We start from the raw sequence: 21672 nt of genomic DNA on the forward strand, positions 1-21672 counted from the left end.
GATGCTTATGAAAATTTTAAGAAGTTAGAATCTAAAGAGGGAGAGAAAGATATATATAAGTTTATTAAGATTAGAGAAAGGAAGAGTAGAGATTTTGATAACATTAGATGTATTAAAAGTGAGGATCAAATAGTTCTGATCATCGACGGGGAAATAAAAGAGAGGTGGGGGTGTTACTTTTATCAATTATTTAATGATAACCAAACAAGTGAGTAAAATAGAAATTTCGATCATATAGTGAATGATAGGAACTATAGATATTGTCGAAAAATTAAAATTAGCGAGGTTAAAGATGTGTTTACATCGGGAACGATTTTCATTGCAGATTCCACTACAAATGTTTTAATGAAAACAAAAGAGTGAGCATTACACACGTAAAACTTCTTTTTACAATAAAAACAAAATTTGTGCTTCCTAGAAACACAAGCAGAAACTCCTACGTAGTAGCCTCTGCTTGCATGGGATCTTTGCCTGTGTCGGGGATGCGTAATCCGTGGACCACCGATTCAACGATCCAAGTTGGACGTGAAGAAAGTTTAACATTGATGTTTCGACGTGAAAACAAGAACAGAAATAAATATATTAGCAAATTAAGATAAATACTCTTCTCAAAATCAAATCTAAGTTTGAAATTGAGGAAACACCGAAGGGCTCTTAAAATTACTTGAAAGTGGTGAAGAACTCTCTTTTGTGCTCAAAGTTCACCAAAAGCTCCCCTCTCCTTTCTGCTCAATGCCTTGTCTGCCTCTTCTCGTGCACAAGTGTGTCAAAGGGGTATTTATAGCCTTTGGAAGCCATAACCGTCGAAAAAGAATTAAAACAACTGATTGTCATCATTTCCTTTGGGCGAGACGGTGTTTACTGTCTCGGCCAAAGGAGATGGTTCCCGCCAGTTTGTCACCGTTGTTCCACTACATAAATTGCGTTAAATGCTGCAATTTTCGTAAGTAGTTGGCGTATTTCACGGCTACAACCGTCCATATGAACATTTCCCAGTAGTTATGGAGCCGCATGGACCGCACAAAAAGTCACAAAACCGTCAGAAAACACAAGAGGTTGTCTCGCAAACATACACTATCTCGAAAACGCGAAACAGTAGAGACTGTCTCACCAACTGTGAGACAGCTCCGTGACCCTTTGAATTGTCGTTTTGCGTTCTTCTTTGCTTCCTTTTGCTTTGGCTACTCTTCTTTGACTTAAATAATGACGTTCTTCATTTTCTCTCAGTCTTAAGCTGTATTTAGGACCTATAGGTAATTTCTGATGCCTACAGATACCCCCTCTAAAGTTTTTAGCCCTCAAAGTATTTTATCGAGTCTGAAATACTTTGGACAAGATAAGCACTGCTTCTGCCTAACATTGGATTGTGTAGAAGGACTCGTAAGTTGCTTTAGTTTCTTGACTTCTTTAGTTTTCAGCTTTTTCGGTATTTTATCAAAGAGTCTGAAATACTTCTGATACTGCAACGTCGCTGGCCATTGTTAAAATCTAGAACTGAAGTTGATATATTGACTTTTGAGAAGTTGAATTAGCTCGTATCGTTGAGTTGACGCTGAACAAATCATCTTTGTCAGGAGTTTGTAGCTGAATTGCAGTTGGACTCCCGCGCATAATTTTGAAATATAACCATCTTGACTCAAATCTTGGCGTTACTGCTAGAGCGTTGTCGGGCATTGACTTCTGTTTTGGTGTAAACACAGTTTATACTCATACGTAGCTGGAGTCTACACAGTTTAAGCTCTTAAGACGTTAGAGCATGAAGAAACAATTTATACTTGTATACTCATCGAAGTATTAGGGAGCAATTTAACCTCATTATACCAGTCGGAGGTTCATGGAGAAGCAGTTTATACTCGCATACTCATCAGAGTGTTAAGGAGCAGTTTAACCTCATATACTAGTTAGAGGATCACGGTGAAGCAGTTTATGCTCGTATACTCATCGGAGTGGCATGACGCTAACTGCAGAACCCAGATCAAATTGAATTCGGTTGACAGCAGTCAAACCAATGTACCCGGTAAAGTACAAAGGTCTGTCATGTTTTGAATTCCTCACTTGCATATCATCTCGACTGAAGGTGATGCAAGGAAATTGTTTGGCCATCAAGTTGCAATGTTGAATTGTTAGTTTGCTTGATCTGAGTGAGAAAGACCTCAGAATCAACCAGAGCTTCCTGCAAAGCTTCCCTAGTCTTTTTAGAGAGGCGTAAGCGTGATCCTCGTCGGAATGTTGGTCAGTTGAGCCATAACGTCAAAGCGAGCGATAAGGAGCATTTGAACTTTTCGGTTTGTCGATTGAAACGAGACTACTTCGGATTTTGAACTTCTTTGTTCTTAGGTTCCTTCTCCATTTGTTTCGCCTCAGCTTCGTTCTGCTTAGCCATTGGCTGTTGTTAGGGCTTCTTAGAAGGCTTAGGAGGTGTTATGACCACCCCCAGCTCGGCCAATGTCTTGGCATTTTGGTCAGGAACCTCTGGATACTTATATCGATACTCATTCCCACTCCTGGTGGCTAAGGCAGGCTCTCCATCAGCTACCAGGACTTCGTGCTCATTTTCAAAGAGTGAAAGGGTAGGGATACCCTCGTCATCTCTCTCGGGCATTGTTGAGGCAGGACAACAAGACTTGCACTCGCCTTTGGACTTCTTGGAGGAGGATCGTGTCCACTGTTCATCATCGAGCAGATCAGTATGGACCCATAAAACTTCGTCATTGGAAGCTGTATGCGGCACAAGCCCCTTTTGACGTTGTTCATATAGGTCATCATTGACAGTTTTCAACTCCACCTTCGATATGGGTTCCGGTTGGAACCACAATAAAGGTACAGATCCGAAGCTGATAGATACTGCGTTCGCTCCTACCTTCTCTTTCGGCTGTTTTGCAGTTATAATGCAGGCATCTATCAGGGCTTGAATTCTGTCTTTAAGAACAAAACAAGCCTTAGTGGGGTGGTGGACCCTCCTGTGATATGCACAGTACTTCGAATCTGAATTCTTTTTAGCTTCCTCCTGACCTGTGATTGGCGGCAACTTAATCTTGTTATTATCTAGGAGGTATTTGAAGATAGCTGGCACTTCATCATCCTTGAAAGAGCATTCCCTTGGGAATCTCGGGTTCGGGGTCCTCTGCTATCTCTAAGGCTGCTGTTGTAGTTGAAACGACGACTGTTGTAGCGATTGTTGTTGCGGTTGTCGTTGTGATGTTTGATTTGCATCAACAGCAGTCACCGGTGCCTTTCCCCTTTCTCGAGGAATAATATTGGGCTTTGAAGTATTTGTTGTTGATTGGCCTCTTTCAATCTTATTTCTTTTAAGAAAGCGTTCGGCCTGCTCTTCGCGTATCTTCAACTTTTTTCAGGTTTTGGATAGCACAACTCTCATGGCTTCCAGGACATCAAGGGAAATTATTGTGACAGGTCTACAGTATGAATTCCTCCGTCACCGGACCCCTGCAACTCACGACTTTGTTCCGGAAGCGTTTGACGAAGTTGTCGACTGATTCTCTGTCTTTCTGCTTTTTGTCCAGCAGAGTTCTGATTGACACTTAAGTGTCATCATCAAAGAAATTGCTGAGGAATAGATTTTCTATGTCATCCCAACTGTTGATATTCTCTGGCTTGAGACGTCGGTATCAATCAAAGACAACCCCGTGAAACGTACCCACGAATGACCGAACCATCAAGGGTCCACTCCCCAGAAATCATACCCAAATGAGATTTGAAATAGATCAGGTGCTAAGTTGGCGAGCCTCTCCCGTCAAACGACGTGAAATTAATTAGATTAAACTTTGCCGGGTACGGGACCGACTCTCATTCCTTTGGGTAAGGGCACGGGATGCCGATCTTCTTGACCTCCTGAGTGGACATCAATGCGTTGACCTTGCTCTCGAGCTCTTTCATCATCTTTTTGTCTTCACCCTCTACTTTTCTTAGGGGACGTTGAGGAGGATCGATTAGACCACCCCCACTATTATTATCATTAGGAGTGTCAGCATTGATAATTTCGTCTACATCTGAGTCGTTTTCCGTATTAGCTCGAACAGGTGTGGTATTGCGACGACTAGACTCAGCCCGTTGACTTAGCTCAGGTTGTGGTTGTTAAGCATGCAATTCTCTCATTTGTTGCATGATCAACTCTATCTCCATCTTTATTTCGGCTCTAATCTCTTCACGTTGCTTAGCTAGATCTTCTTGAAGCATTTGGACCATAACATCAGGAGTGATTGTGAACACTTCTCTAACTTGCCACATGCTCGACATTGTATCATCAGAAGCAATTGCGAAGCAAGTGTCTGAAAAAAAATTCATCCTCTAGGGACATCCCTTCATGCATTCTCTGATAGTTCATGTGTCTAGTTGCTCTCAATTGAAGTCGAGACATTCATTGGGATATTTTTAGATCGACTCTTCCTCCTGGGCTAAAATCAGGATCAGAGTCAGCTGAATGTCGTTTTAACTTTCCTTTGTTTGTCATGTTGATGGTGACTTCTAGGAATTCATTATTTTGGACGACAGTTTTCTCCTTCAGAAGCGTCTTGGTTTTGGTTTTGACATTTCAGTGGGAAGCCTCTGGAACACTGAGATTCTTCACGAAGTGGTTTCTTGCTTAGAGAAGCTACATTCTGAGAGTACCGCTTTAATGAGCCTCTCACACGAACAATGAGAGATTGATTCTCGAATAGTCCTCTTTCGAAATTTGTTCACTCTCATTCTGATAGTACAACTCGTCGGTATGATGACCAGAGCACCCTATTGTTTGTTGGTGTAATTCCCTAAGTATAATGTTGTCTTTTGATGAACACATCTTCTTTTGGGGATGTAGAACCCTGTTGACATTCACTGGTGGCGTGGTAGAGTTGATAGCAGAAGATGGACCAGGAACGGACGTCGACGTAGGCAAAGAAGTGGTCGCGGAGACTTGTCTTTTGGCGAGACATCTCATAGTGTCTCGGCCAAACCCCCTTTAAGCGAGACAGTGATGACTGTATCAGCCACAAGGGACATTTTCTACCGTCTCCGAACTTTGATTTCGCGCAGATTTGGACTTTGGAGCCCAAATCTTGAGGGACTTTGGTGGTTCTTCGGCCACCGCTTTCCTCTTCAATTCTTATTTCTTATGCCTTTCGCACAAGAGCACGAGCGTGTACGGCACGTGCGCAACGCTTCTGGATGCGCTCCTTCCTCGTCGAACGAGTCCTTCTGACGAGAACTCATTCTTCGGTTGATGGCTTAGAGGAAGTGACAGTAACTTGCCGTTGAGGCGGCTGAATTACCCGACGCTTTCTAGAATCCAAGTCCGCGTAATAGTGAACTCCATCCATTTGTTCCAAAGCCTTTACAAGCTGGCGAGCGAGGCGTTGACGTTACCTCTGACGAGCCCTCTTCGTCAGAGTTGGTGATTTTTTTCGGACAACTCCTTAACTGGGGAGGAGTCATTGTGAGCAAAGGCTCCGGCTTTGCTGATTGTCAGAGTAGCGTTCAGGGGGAAGCCTCAGCAACGATTAGGCGAGAGTAGTCACCTGTAGGCTTCATCGAAGTAGAAGACCAGAAAACCTTCTTCAAAGACGAAATCCTCCAGAACTTACGGGGAGAGGACTTTGATGAAGAGGATAAGAGGTACTTGAACTTTGCTTGGTCGAATTCGTATTCAACCGTAGAATCAACCGGGATCTTGATCAGTTGCGACACTCCGGTCTCGACGCCAAAATCGTTGACTCCCACTGTGATTGTCAGCATGTTCACGTCGGGAACGATTTTCATTACAGATTTCATTACAAATGTTTTAATGGAAACAAAAGAGTCTTACATACGTAAAACTTCTCTTTATAATAAAAACAAAAATGGTGCTCCCTAGAAACAAACAAAAACTCCTACGTAGTAGCCTCTGCTTGCATGGGATCTTTGCATGTGTCGGGGATGCGTAATCCGTGGACCACCGATTCAACGATCCAAGTTGGACGTGAAGAAGGTTTGACGTTGATGTTTTAACGTGAAAATAAGAACAGAAATAAATATCTTAGCAAAGTAAGATAAATACTCTTCTCAAAATCAAATCTTAAGTTTGAAATTGAAAAAAACCCGAAGGGCTCTTGAAATTGCTTGAAAGTGATGAAGAACTCTCTTTTGTGCTCAAAGTTCACCAAAAGCTCACCTCTCCTTTCTGCTCAATGCCTTGTCTACCTCTTCTCGTACACAAGTGTGTCAAAAAGGTATTTATAGCCTTTGGAAATCATAATCGTCGAAAAGGAATTAAAACCACCGATGGTCATCATTTCCTTTGGGCGAGACAGTGTTTACTGTCTCGACCAAAGGAGATGGTTCGCGTCAGTTTGTTACCGCTGTTCCACTACTTAAATTGCGTTAAATGTCGTAATTTTCGTGGGTAGTGGATGTATTTCACGGCTATTACCATCCATGAACGTTTTCCAACAGTTATGGAGCCCCGTGGACCCCGTAAAAAATCACAAAACCGTCAGAAAACACAAGATGATGTCTCGCAGTTGGTGAGACAGCCTACACTGTCTTGCGTATCNACACTGTCTCAAAAACGCGAGACGGTAGAGATTGTCTCACCAACTGTGAGACAGCTCCGTGTCCCTTTGAGTTGCCATTTTGAGTTCTTCTTTGCTTCCTTTTGCTTTTGTTACTCTTCTTTGACTCAGATGATGACATTCTTCGTCTTCTCTCGGTCTTGAGCTGTATTTGGGACCTACAGACTATTTTTGATGCCTACAAGATGCTCTAAAGAAAATAAAAAGTAGAAAAACCGTAGGACCGGATGATATCCCTATTAAAGTTTAGAAATAGTTTGAAGATATAGGCTTAGGATGGTTAACTAAACTATTTAATAAGATTATCGAGACGAAAGAAATATCGGATGAGTGGAGGATTAGTACTTTGATACTGATATATAAGAATAAAAGGGATATACAAAATTATTCAAATTATCTAGGTATAAAACTCATGAGTCATACTATGAAACTTTAGAATAGAGTAATTGAGCAAAGACTAAGAAAAGAGACAAGTATATCTGAAAATCAATTTGGTCTTATGCTTGAGAGGTCAACTATGAAACCTATATATATTTTGAGACGATTGATGGAGAGACATAGAGAGAAGAGAAAGGACCCGCATATGATTTTTATCGATCTAGAAAAAGCTTATGATAGAGTGCCTAAAGAGATAATGTTGTGGTTGTTAGAAAAGAACCATGTATCTAGTATATATATTTGTGTGATTAAAGATATGTATGATAGAGTAACAACTAGAATAAGAACTAATGAAAAAGAGTAAACTATTTTCTATTACCATAGGTTTACACCAAGGATCGGCTTTAAGTCATTATCTTTTTGCATTAGTTATGGACCAACGTACTAAGCACATTTAGGATGAAGTCTCATGGTGTATATTATTTACCGATGATATAGTATTAGCTGATAAAACTAGAAGAGACATTATTTCTAAAGTAAAAAGATGAAGACAAGCTCTTGAATATAAAAGTTTTAGAATTAGTAGAACAAAAACATAATATATAGTGTATTTTTAGTAAAACTAGAAAAAGAAGAGAGCCTATGGTACATATTGATGGCCAAAAAAATACCTAAAACTAATCATTTTCGCTATTTAGGATCAATCATTAGGCATGATTGTGATATAGAGGATGATGTTGTGCATCGAATCAAATCGGAATAGTTGAAATAGGGGAGTGTTTTAAAAATCTTATGTGAACGTAAAATATCAATGAAACTAAAAGGAAAATTTTATAAGACGGTTATAAGACCAGCTATACTTTATGGGCCAGAGTGTTGGGCAATTAAAAAACATGTTTAAAAATGTGCAACATAAATGAGAATGTTCTGATGGTCTTGTTAGTATAGATTAAAAGATAGGATAATAAATGAGTGCATCCGTAGTAAATTACAAGTTGCACCTATCGAGGATAAAATAAGAGAATAGATTAAGATGGTTTGATCATGTACAATGAAGACTCCGTAGTGCATCGATTAGGTAAAACGATAATATTAGAGATAATGGGGTTAGAAAATCTAGATGTAGAACTAGAATGATTTGGTTAAAAGCATTTAAGAGGTTAAAAGCATTTAAGAATGATATGATTAAGACTAACTTAACGGAGGAGATGATCCATAACAGAATAGAATGGAAAAATAGGATTCATATAGCCGACCCAAAATATTTGGGATAAAGGCTTGGTGGTTGTTATATTAGATGAAGGAATACATTATATAAAAAAGTGTTGCAAAAAGCATTTTACATGTCTAAATTGCAACCTCCATGGTGTTCTTTAACCCGGAATTATAAGTTAGGGTTTGCTTTAACTAATGAGTGGAACAAGGACTTGAAGTCCTCGGACTTGGACTTAAACCCATGCATAGTATTACATGAGACGGGAACTTTGGTAGGACTAGGACTTGGTTTTAAGACCCAAACTTGGATTTATGAAATCCCTTGACCCCCCCACCCCTAAAAAAAAGGCAATATTAGCGATATTGGGATTAGGTTTTCTATGCTCAAACAAATCAAAAAAATCACAATTGCACCCTTTGAGCTCCCACGATCTTGACATCCTCCTCTGAGCTCGGCCTCCAATCTCCGGCACTCCCTCCCCTTCTCATTCAATCCCTAAAGGTGAGTTCTAATCTAACCCCCTTTGATTCCTAGGGTTTTGCTTGCCGATCATTTTATGCTAAGATTTCTAGGCTTGTGTTGGAATCTATGTATTGATTGTATATCCAATGTATATCCAACTTCCTTACTAATTATATCTTGTAATCCTGTTCGTATATGTTGCCTTGTTTTTGAGGATTTAATCACATAATTTTGGGTGCAATTGTAATTGGATCATGTCAAATTCTGAATTTAGTCTATCCAATTTGTAGGAGATATAATTTCTTGTCATATTAATTTACAAATTACTTGCATATGATTTCATGTTAAAATCACTTATATCCATATTGTTCTTTTACAGAATTTATATTTTTTTTATTGCCAGTTGATTTTGCTCTTTTCCACAACATCTTCTTCCTCTGATCACTAATGGTAATGTTTCACTATTGCATTCTGATTGCATTAAGCTCTTGCTCATACCTTTTTTATTATTGGTCATTCTTTACCTTTGAGTCTTGATCATATTTAAGCCAGTCCAGTAACTGCATCAAGCTCCTCTTTCCTTCCATATTTTGCAACTCTTAACATCTAGAACATCAAACTCATACTCTCTTTGAATGACCAATTGAGACTTGATGCACACATGGCTTTTTCTCATCATGAAATTGGGTATCTGAAATTTCTCTCTTTCCTGTCAGCAGCTCCACAAGAATGAATCCAAAGATAAAAACATCACTCGTACCACTAAATTTTTCTTTATGGGAATATCCAAGATGTACATAATCAAGTTTTATGAAGAGGAATTAATCTTGGAATTCCAAAGTTGGCCACTTTTGCTGCATAATTATGGTCACATTATATGCTAAATAAACCTCTTATTGAATATTGAGAATGAACGGTCATATACATGTAGGACTTTAGATTCAAGAGAACAACCAGATAGCTTCACCACACTCTTATATAGTTGATGTCTGGAATTATGAGAATCTCGTTTACAAATTGCTCACTCGCCTCTAATGTTTCAGACTTCAACATCAACAGCATAGTGTTCAATAGAATGCCCTTATCTACTGTACCATGACCTCCACAACCAAGAATCCCAGTAACACCACATTGTTCAATAGAATACCTTTATCCATATCCATTGCTCTTGTTGGTTTTTAGTCAATTTTATAAATAGAACTGTAAGGTGTATCATCTTCATGGCTTGGTAAATTTGACTATGATTGTGCTCATTTTGACTATTGGCTTGCAAAGTTCATCTGGTTATATTTATTACGGTCACTATTGGCTTTCTATGTTCATTTGGTCATATTTATTACTGCCGCCATATGGTTGCTATGAACAATAATTAATTGATTATTAGTTCATGTTAGTAGTTAGTTATTGTCATTAATGAGGAGGTAGTTATTTTCATTAATAAGACACCACGCAAACCTTCCTTCTATTGAATCTTGTAATACTGCAAAAATTATGCTTTAGGTGATAGGCATTGTGAAACCTGAACTTGATAATCTCTCATATAAAGTAGTGGACAGTAACATTTCTATCTTATTTCAGCATTTCTCATGACAGAACTCTTGTTTGAATACGTAGCAATGACCAATATCTGAAAACCACTTTCATTATTTAATCAGTAAAAAAAATTTATGTATCAAAGTTGTTGATCTTCTTTTCCCAATGTATCTGAAAATTTATTGAATCTCACATATTCGTCGCATGATCGAAGTGAAAAGTCTATAAATCCCATTTTACATTGTCCATTTAGGAGCATTAGAAAAGTTTTTTGAGGTTAAAGACATCAACAAACAGATCAGTTTCCAACCAAAGTAACTGATCAGAAAATTCAAGATATCATTTCTTGTCTTCTCAATACAGCTCTACATGTTTTTCTACTTAATCTATGCTTCTAGCTAATTCATGTCTTAATTGTGAGAGGTCAAGATATTAAACAAATGCTTATTTAATTTCTCTTAAATTCTTATTGTACGCATCAAAAAAATTGTGTTTCATTAATATGATATTTCTCACAAATTTTTAATGAAATTCAATTGTTTGTCTTAGAATGGAATCAATGCAATCCATTGAAAAGAAAACAAAAAGATCATGGACAACACAAGAGGATGCTAAACTGCTAGATGTTTTGATTAACCTCACAAATAGAGGTGCTTATAAGGCTGAAAATGGATTCAAACGAAACTCAATTCCCTTCTTCACATAAAGCTACAGATTATTGATAATGGTTGCCCTCAAGGAATCAAGCCCCACATTCTCAACATCATCAAAAAAAGCATCAGTAAAGTAATGACAGAACTCATCTAGCTTATTCACATAGGACGGAGACAGCTTACTGATAGAAATCAGCAAGTAGAAGATATCAAGACATAATATAATATAAAGTAATCATAGTAACCCCTAATGTAGAAATCTACATTTTTGAAGAGTTCGATAACATTCTTTGTGAACTCATCAAGACATTCACTTACATCCAGCGAAAACATTGTTTCATGAATATTCCTTCCATGTTTAAACTTAGACAACACTGCTTTTTCCATCTCAAGTTAACTACCCAATACCTAACCTTGGATTTGATAGACAACATTGATTTTTCCATCTCAATTCTTAAGATATTTCGGTAAAGTCCCTCAAAGCATTAAAATTGCAATTAGGTCCAACAATACTTAAGTATTTCAAATTAGTCCCTCTAATCAAGAAGTACAATTAGCAGGATTACCAAGTAAAATCTTTTGTTATGCACTATCACATCCCCCAATTCTCATAGTTTGTTTCAAATTAATCCTTCGATTTCTGCTCTTGATTGGAGGAACTAATTTGGAAATAACTTATAAATCAAGGGGCCTAGCAGACTAATATCAAAAACCAAGGTTTTAAATATCAAATATTGGGGAAATATCGGATGGCCAAAATTCATATCAGATTGCGGATATCAGGGAAATATCAGGGATATGTGGTAAATATCATAATGTCATAATGGATGTTTGCATATATAGTATAATGCACTAAGATGTAATATCAACCTACATAATGAAGTCTAAGCATACAAAATGTGAATAATATATGTTTAGGATCACTAATCAACCTTGTAAAACAAACAAAAGTACAAATCATATGTTGCAACATTTTGTTGATTTTTTAGGCCAAAATGTCATTTGATATGATGGGAAAATCATTATATCTCACTCAAAAAGTGCCAAACGCGGTATATCATTTTGCGACAAGCCATAGAAAAGGATATATCGGTCAACATATCGGCTAATATATCAGCCATATTAGGAATATCTCACCCTTACTCTCTTGCTCATTGTTGCTTAATAAACGCTAACTTTGCTATAACTCTCCTCCTCTCGCATGTTCGATAAACCATAATGTTGTCAGTCCCACAAGGAGAGGAGTCCTATAATACCTATTACAATATTTCCCAAATACCACTTCTGTTAACTCCAACAAATGCTGAGAGCGAATTCTTGCTCTTTCAGTTGGCTGACGAGATCCAATTCTCTATTACCTTCTGATTTATTTAATACACGGTAAACGACGCTGATCAAAGTTTAAACATGGAAATAATGCACATGCAATGCTTTCGCCAAGTATGAGTGAATGTCTTAGTGAGTTCACAGAGAATGTTACTGAACTCTTCAAATATACATATTTCTACATTAGGACTCACACTTAGCACTTTATTTTACATGAGTCTCAAATACTTTGTTTTGATATTTTCTATTTTAGCTACCTCAGTCTTCTCTAAATAGTCTAGATGAATAATGTAATTAATTTATTGATATTTTTCCGATGATGCCAAGAATGGGGGCCTGGTGATTCATCGAGGGTGGACATTATTAACAATTTGCACATATACGTGGATGGAGAAGGAAAATGAATTAGCAATCATGTTACATTTGTGAAGATATTTTCTTTCATTTTACTCCTAAAACTCATTCTCATTATCATGGTTCAAGATTTTGGATAATGATTACCATTACTTTTTATCATTCTCGAAAAGATATGAGCATGAGAGACTTTTTCAATGGAATAGCCATTATGTTTCTCTATGGGGGTTAGGCGAATTCCACAAATCAAACACCAAGTCATATACAAGGTCCAGATTTCAAGTAGAAACCACCGAAGGTCACCTTTTTCCTTTCCATTATCCATATAAACTCAAAATTGATTTGCTACTAATATTCGCCAGACCAAACACATGATGCAGTGATCATAACCTAGTGATAACTGAGATTGAGTTTTTGAATAGTTCAAAAAGTTGCAAAAACCAAGAATCCAAGCATATTGTGTATTCCTTGAACACAATAAAATGATAATTTGGTAGTCTCCAAAATGTTACATACTTATAAAAAGTTTCCAATGGTCTCATCTTTGATGCAAAACCACATTGCGTAACAAGTAGAAAGTCCACACCATGGCTGCTTTCCAGAGATCTATTAGAAAAGCTCTCTATACAGAATATGTGGAAAGCCATTAAGCTTTTTTAAGGGAAAGTAACTGATTATACAAATTACCATGAACCAATAACATAACGCTTGTGATCTTATTCTACATGAACTTTTTTTCCTCTTGTTTATGTTTATTCTCTGAACTTGCTCATATTTATAGGCATCTTAGTTTTGAAGCTTATATCTTGTGATCTTATTCTACATGTACTCTTGTGCTTCTTGTTTATAATTAATTTAGTCTTTTGTTGTGTAATTTGTTATACTTTCTACTTTTCATGCTAACGTTATGTTCTTTGCTATAGTTTGTACTCTTTACGCTATTTCACTATGGGTAAGTTTCACATCAATATGATCAAATTTGATAGCCATTTGGATCATATAATAACCATGCTCTTTAGTTCTTCATGTGATGCTCATGATTTCATGTCTATATGTTGTTACTATTTTGTTAGTTTTCTTTTAGAATTTTTCTTACGTGAATCGTATGATAACCATGATTTTTTTCAAAATTGTAGTCTCACAATGGGGCCGAAAGATGGAGGAATAAGCCTTTCACACATTATGAAAAATTAGTCAATGAGAAAGACAGGGCAATCGGAAAGCATGTTAAAGCACAAGAAGATATGATAGAAGAGCTGGACATAGAAGATACAGAAGCAAGGTTGCTGATAGCGGATAGCGGCGCATCACGACGAGCTACCGCTAAGGCTATTAGGGGCTATTACGGTAAAATAGCAGCAAATAGTGCACAGTCAAATAGTGGTCAAATATAAATATATTTAAATATTCTAAATAATAAGAAAATCATATAAAAAATCTAAAATTTCTATAAATGCGCCTAAACATGAAATAGATGTGTAATAACAATATAAGTACTAAAACTTTACAAATAACAAATAACAAGAGGACAATTCCATATAATGGTTGAAATTATGCCTATTCAATGAACAAGATCAAATAACAATATAAAACTAGAACTTTATAAATAACAAATAACAAATTAGTAAATTACTAGTCTACTATAAGTTAGTAAATTAGTAAATCAACATTAAACAGTTTACTTGGCAGTTAAACAACATAAGGACATGGTCAATTCAAGCTAACAAGAGAAGATGAACTGTATATTGATAGGATTACACAGGGAATGGTTGCACCGCTTGAGATTTTTTAGTTAGGTCATTATCCTTACTAAAATCATTATCATAGGAATTTCAAAAATCAAATTATTACATTTTTCTCTCTGTTGCAGACGAAGCCCAACAGAGAGGAGATGTTGCTGCTGCTGGTCACCGAAGGGAGCTGATGCTGGTCACCGGAGGGAGCTGATGCTGATCGCCGAAGGGAAGGCCTGGACCTTCTGGTGTCGCCGGAGGAAGTGAGAGAGGGAGTAAGGTGAGACCGTGAGACTTGGGAGAGAGAGATGGGCTTGACCGGAGATGACCGGAGGGAGATGGACCTTCTAGTGTCGCCGGCGAGAGATGTTGCCGGCGGCGGCGCTGATAGTCGTCGCCAGAGGTCGTGAAAGAGAGGCACAAGAGGAAGAGGCACCGGAGGCGGCTAGGGCATTCGGGAGTCAGAGAGAGGAAGATGGGTTTTAAAATATAGGTTCGGGTCGGGTTCGGGGAGGGTTTTAAGTTTAAACAAATAGGTTTAGCGATTTTTAGCGCTAAAAACCCCGATTTAGCGCTTTTGACCGCGTTTCGAGCAAAAGGTTTTTTCGGCCAAAATACCCCGCTATCCCCTATATCGGCGCGGTGAAGCCCCGCGAGCACGAAAAGCGCCGCGATAGCGCCGCTATTTCCCGCTTTTTACAACACTACAGAAGATTGTGCTTCTGCCTCATTCTCTACCGCTTATGGCTCAAGCAAGAAGAGGAAGACTAAGAAGGATGATGGATACGATGAGTTGGAAAATGCCGCCACTGTTATTGGCCATAGCATTGAGAAGTCGGCCACACTATTTTCTTTAAGAGATTCTGAGTTATTGAAGAAGAGTACAAATGTTGTTAATGAAGTCACGAAGATGACTTCATTGATTGATGAAGGAAAAGTTAAGTTTGTTGGAAGCTTGTCGTAGAGGAAAAGTGTGTTGAACTTCTTTTGAGTTTGCCAACAACAGATATGAGAGGAATCTCTGTCACAGATATTGGAAGGATCCACAAAGGTGATTGTGTTATTCCCTTATTCATACTAGAGTTTAGAACTCTTTTTGAAAATATTTTGATTTTTATGTTGGATATTTTGTTTTGTTTCTATGTTTGATTTTACAGGCACTATTTCAAACTCAATTAACTGTAGCTATCAAAATGTGGATGTTCTGATTGAATGAATGATTCTTGAAACAAGTTGTTACATCATTATGTTGTTGGTTGTTTTATGTCTAGTACATGCTTAACCTTTTTATTATGTTTTATTGAGGTGCGGTTTATTAAGGAAAGAGATTGCATTCTATTATTCTGTATGTGTTACGATAGTGTCTTGAATTATGGATAGGCAAAGTGATACATATTTGTGATATGTCATGCTCAAAAGGTGATTGTGTTGGAGTTGAAAATTTGCTTGTAGATTAAATATTATTTGAAAAGTTATTATTACTATATATATATGAGTAAAATATATATCTTTGTCATATGAGGGGAATCTCTCATATAGCAATGATGTGGCTCAATCTGCACCAAGTGCACAAATGAGGAGAGGAGAGAAAAAGCACATAACACTTGGTTGAGATGGAGCCACATCATTGTATATTAGAGAATTCCCTCGCATGACATATAATACCCATTAACCTATCTCATCTTTCCCCCTTCTCTCTCTCTCTCTCTCTCTCTATATATATATATATATATATTAATATTAATATATATTAGAGAGAGAGAGAGAGAGATTAATGAGTATCCTTGTCATAGTAGGGATTTCCTCTTGACGCCTCTAAAATCACATGATTGAGCGACATTGTGGATGATCCGCTCCGTTGAACTTGATCTACATATTCTAAACCCCAACACACCATGTATATATATAGATCAAGTTCACGGAGGCGGATCATCCATAATGTCGCTCAATCATGTGATTTTAGAGGCGTCAAGGAGAAATCCCCTCCTATGACAAGATACACATTAATCTCATATATATATATATATATATATATATATATATATATATATATATATATAATATATATATATATATATATATAAGCGTTAAAAGGCATATGCCACATCACTGCGCCTCATGCGCCCTGCAATGCAGGGTGGTGGCTAAGAGCTCTGCATCTAATGTAGCTAACGTTTTTTATAAATCAGCGTTATCAAAGGCATATGTCTCACTGCGCCTCATACGCCCTGCGATGCGAGGCGGTGGCTAAGAACTCTACATCTAATGCAGCAACGCCTTTTTGCGCCTTGTAAGCGTCTTGTGTGCGCAGGGCACATGCAAGACATAACCTTCTATACTTTTGCTCCTTAACATATAAATCGAATCATTATACTCGATAACCCATATTCCGAAAAAGCATAATAAACTCTAATTGAGGATCCTAAATGATCCTCTTTATCACTTGATTTTGCTAAAATATTAGTCTTGATTTGATTTTTTATTTGAAAAATTATTAACTTTGCTACTAGGTTAGATGTGTTAGCATTATGAGTTAAGATCATATTTTGTGATTGGCTAGTAGATATTATTTATCTTGACATATTTTTATGTGAAAATTCATTTTTCAAATATTTCACCATCAACTTCTTTTGTTGGAAAAGAGTAACCAACAGCTATCATGCCCCAAATCTTCCAGTGATGTGCGTGGATGTAGATTCTCATAGTTGCCTCCCAATAAGCTTTGGCACCAATGAATAATGGAGGCCTATTTGTAGATCTTTCCTCTGGAATAAAACTACTGCAATGTGTGTGAAATACGAGTAAAAAATTTTGTATTTGCACATATAATGTTCTGATAAGTGAAAGAGCTGGTTTTTATTTATGTATTTGTTTTTTTCCTACTGTAGAGAACATTTATTATATTCGAGAATACAAACTTACAATTTGTTAAAAATTTAACATGGTAATTCTTTTGAAATTTCTACTAAATGAAGAATGATTTGAGTGGTCGCAATTCATTTCATGTTGGAGTCTATCAAGATAATTTTATCTATATTTTTTATTAATGGATTTATATATAATTCATTTTCTAAACCAAAAATAAAGTTTTAAGATGAACAAACTATATAGAGGACTAGGATTTATAATCCCAATTCTAGGAACCAAACATAGGATTGGGATTTTGAGCATCATAGTCCCAAGTACTTCGAGCATGGAACCAAACATAGGATTGGGATTTTGAGCATCATAGTCCCAAGTACTTCGAGCATGGAACCAAACATAGGATTGGGATTTTGAGCATCATAGTCCCAAGTACTTCGAGCATGGAACCAAACATAGGATTGGGATTACAAATCCTAATCCTACCTAATCCGAGTCATAAGTCAAGTCGCAACCCAATCCCATCAAGAACCAAACACTGCCTAATCTATTCAAAGGGTCGAATGGGAAGATGCCTTCAGCAGCAATTGGCAGAAGTTGACCATAAGAGAGACTGGTAAAACACCACAACAAGGTTAAAGTATATTTGGGAGCACCAAATGAGGAACTTCAACAGATAGGAGAAAATAAATATTGCTTTTATAAATTTGTGATCATGTCACAGCTGCTTGATTATCACCTAAAACCAGCAATTCATGCAACATTTAGCTCGCCTTCTCCCTTTATAAAGTGACTGAGTCAGTTTTCAAACCTACTCAAGAGAACATGAGAATATTTAAGAGTGGAACCTTGAATTGGTTATTTCCTCCCTCTTTGCTTACAGATAAGCATTAGGAATAGGTAGTGCCTAGTGGCTCTGGCAATCCCAAGATGAAGTCCATGAAGATAATTTGACATGATCGCTTCCAAGTTTCAATGTACAAGACAATCAAGCTTAACCAACCATAAAAGCAAGAGGTAAATTAAACAGAATGTATCTGAAGATGTATAAACTATACTGAGCTGATATGAAAAGCACTATAACTGCCTTCAGAAAAGGGCAAAAAGGATAAGAGGAAGAAATGTTATGAGGATAGCAATAAAGCCATTTACTAAATTAAAAAAATAGTGCCTCTGACATGATTTTGTCACTGCAGATTGATTACCCCAACCCTAACAGCAGATTGCAACGAATTCAGGTTCAGATAATTACATGTCCAACCAAAGAAGCAATCTGAATTGTTGATTTGGGTTGTACTTCAACGTAACCAAAATCTCAGTTTTCCCACTTATACCTTGCAAACCATTAACAAGCCATGAAGTTATTTGATGCAATAAATTACCTTCAGAAGTAATAATGTGTGTGCAATACTTAGGTCTTAAAGATTTTTTGACACTTAACTTCCCTAACAAGCTGATGTGATATCTTGATTGAAGAACAACTCACAAATTACAGCATGACCTTGACGACGAGATAATTTTTTCTAATTGGGTCTTTAAATGGATAATTGAATTTCTATTCACACAATATTACAACCTATATAATGGGAACAGAAACTAAGATAGTTGTGAACATATGAGCTCTTGTATTAGATCAGTGTCTCGGCCGTAAAAAAAATCAAATGCAGTTATATTAAAAGGTGGCATGCAATTGATACTTCATTGTTGTGAATATCCTACAAAATGATAATATAATAACTACTGAAGACATAAGTGCATTCAACACTTCAACAGTTAGAAGCATAGTCATGGTATATTGCTATAAGAATAATATCATAACGCTTTTAAGAAACAAGTTAAGTTGCCTTCTTACCAAATAATGATGCAATCAACGAGATTAAACGCTCTTCTAACTCTTCTTGGTAGCTCTCTTTCTTATTTTTCTTGCTCACAGGAATCTAAACATCATATAAGTCACATCAGTAGTGAAAGTCAAAAAAATTTATGAACACAACATTGCATGAGTGGAAGGATTAACAAAACATGAATGAAACCAGCAGTTCGCATGCGCATAGATCAACTAAATATTAAAAAAATGAATTCCAAATACACAGAATCTGGACCCGTGGAATGAATGACGACTCCCAATAAATCCAAATGGATTATTAAGAAGGCTAAGTTGCCAGTCAAATAGTTTTGGAAACTGAGACATTCATGTGTCAAAATTTCCAAAGCAATGAGACCTCTGTTTCTAGATTTCGTGAGACGACTACTATGCAGAAGGCCTTCCATGATAAGAATGTTGCTCGCTCTTTATACAAGGAAAATGTTTTTCAATTGTTGTTCTGACCCCTTTCTGTTCACCAATCTTCCCCCATCAAGATTGTATTGTTTGTTAAGCCAAATGTATTCTGGTGGGTATGTCACCAGAAGATATCATTCAATCAGAATAAAAATTCATCTCTTTATTTGACCTATTTTTTGACAAAATATGAACATCGAACATTATTTTCTTAGCAACATGGGTAAGGATATGAATACTGCTAATAAGAAAAGTATATGAATAAATATAAAATAATAGAGTATACAATCGAAGTTTGAATAAAAAATGTCTTATGGGTGCATATGTATGTGTGTACATATTGAGAAAAGAGTCTTTGGTGCATATACTAACCTCAATGTAGATTTCCCATTCTCCCTAAAGTGAAATTAAAAAAACAAAACATTAAGCTGTTAGGATTATAAGTCTAACCACTAAGTTTTTTGACCTTGTCACGTAAAAGCTCCCATTAGCCAAAACTGTAGATTTTCACTAATCTTCCCAAAGCAAGTCGATATAAATGGGTTTAGCACATTAGTAAGCTATCGTGATGGTTACTTAGATCTTCTTTTCTTTCCATGACCTGCTGTATTGCTAATAATCATATAAAATGCAAGAGAAATTCAGATAAGAATAAGGGAAGAACTTGCCTTACCCATGAAAGCTGCAAATGCAGTCTTCAACCCCAACACATCAACAAACCTCTCACACGCTGGTGGATACTTGGTCATCGCAAAATCCAATGCTCTAATGGCTGATCCATAAGCCGACTTCTTCTGCTTCATAATAATAATCATCAGCTCAACCCCTTCCGACTTCATAAACCTCTCCTTATTCTCCATAGGCATCAACAAACAGCACAAACAGTCAAACAAGTTCTCCAACATCTCCTCCTCGTCCGCACTCTTCGGATCCCTAGACTTATACATCGCGACAGCTTGAAGAACCCCATCAACCCCATTCATCTGCCCCAATCTCTTTTGATTTGCAGTACTCGTCTGCAACAAAATAGCTAAAATCTCAGAAGCATATTGCTTATTCCCATCAAATTCCCGAACTTTAATCCGACCAAGAAGCCACCTTAACAACTTAGTCCTCTCACAGACCAACTCAGCCACCGCCGGCTTTACTTCAATCATGTTCTCAATAGTGGACAGTGTATTATAAATAGCCGCAGCCTCATCAGGATCCGACTCTGATAACCTCCCAATATTTTGCACAAGCAACTCAAGTGCATTATTCTCCACCAGCGCATCAACCAAGACCTTCGCTGGCTCATCGTTATCTTCAAGAACGTCCTCGTCCGTGAGATCGACAAGGAGCGAGACGACGTCCATGGCGATGTCCGTGTTGTCGTGCCCAAGGAGGCCTACAATGGATGGGACGGTGTTGAGGGCGACGAGATCAGGGTAGAGATCGGGGCCGCCGGCGAGGATCTTGAGCTTCTGGATCTCGTCGTGGAGCTCGACCTCGGAGTCGGCGAACTTCTCGGGGTTGTCGGGGTACTTCATGCGGGCCTCAAGGTTGTCCCTAAGGCGGCGCTCGAAGGAAAGGACGATCTTCTTTAGGGTTTTGAGGTCGAGGACCTCGACGCCGGAGGTTTGGGATTGCTCGACGGCCTCGAGGAGAGAGAGGTCGAAGGCGGGAGCGCCGTTGGATTGAGGTTGAGAGGGCGGCGGTGGTGACGGGAGATCGTCGCGCTTTCGTTTGAGGCTGGAAGTAGCCATTGTTGGGTTGAAGAAACCCTAACCCTAAAAATCGAAAACCCTAGCTTTTTTTGGCTTAGGGATTTTTTGAGCAGAAGAAGGGACGGAGAGGTTCCTACTGAGAAATTGATGGAAATCCGTAAAGAAAAATCATTTGTTAAAAGAAGGGCTTAATTTCATTCATTTGTTAAAAGAAGGGCTTAATTTCATTCTGGTGTCCCTACGTTTCACCCATTCCACCCGGGTACCGAAAGTTCATGTTTGCCTATTTGATGGCCAGAGTGTATTCAAAAAAGAAGAAATTTTCAAAATTTCCCATTCCAGATTTTATTCCCAAATTTCGACCCACTTCAACCTTTATTACGAAAATCGACCAATTTTCTCATCTCGTCAGCATCGTGACCAGAAAGTGAGTCGATTTCTTTTAATCGTGTTTCTATTTAGTCGGGGTTGCCAACATCGACTAATTAGGAGCTCGTGCATGCCACCCTGCTGGAGTTTGGCAGCTAAATTAGTCGGGGTTCAAAACCCCGAGTAATTTAGTTGTCTCCTAAATGGTCGAGGTTGGGAACCCCGACCATTTAGCAGAGAGTGACCAGCCG

General features: G+C 37.7%; 1 protein-coding gene across 1 annotated transcript in view; it reads right to left on the reverse strand.

Annotated features, from left to right (window-relative positions):
• The window catches only part of LOC109820742 (beta-catenin-like protein 1), a 30417-nt gene extending 9141 nt beyond the window's left edge, over positions 1 to 21276 (reverse strand). The window contains exons 1-2 of the mRNA XM_020386940.1: positions 20015 to 21276; positions 18918 to 19002 (exon numbers count right to left, since the gene is read on the reverse strand). Coding sequence (XP_020242529.1) covers positions 18918 to 19002; positions 20015 to 21091 — 1162 coding nt within the window. The 5' untranslated portion in view covers positions 21092 to 21276. The remainder of the gene's footprint in view (positions 1 to 18917; positions 19003 to 20014) is intronic.

The sequence above is a fragment of the Asparagus officinalis genome, chromosome 1 (assembly GCF_001876935.1).
Source record: "Asparagus officinalis chromosome 1, Aspof.V1, whole genome shotgun sequence".
Classification (NCBI taxonomy): Eukaryota; Viridiplantae; Streptophyta; class Magnoliopsida; order Asparagales; family Asparagaceae; genus Asparagus; species Asparagus officinalis.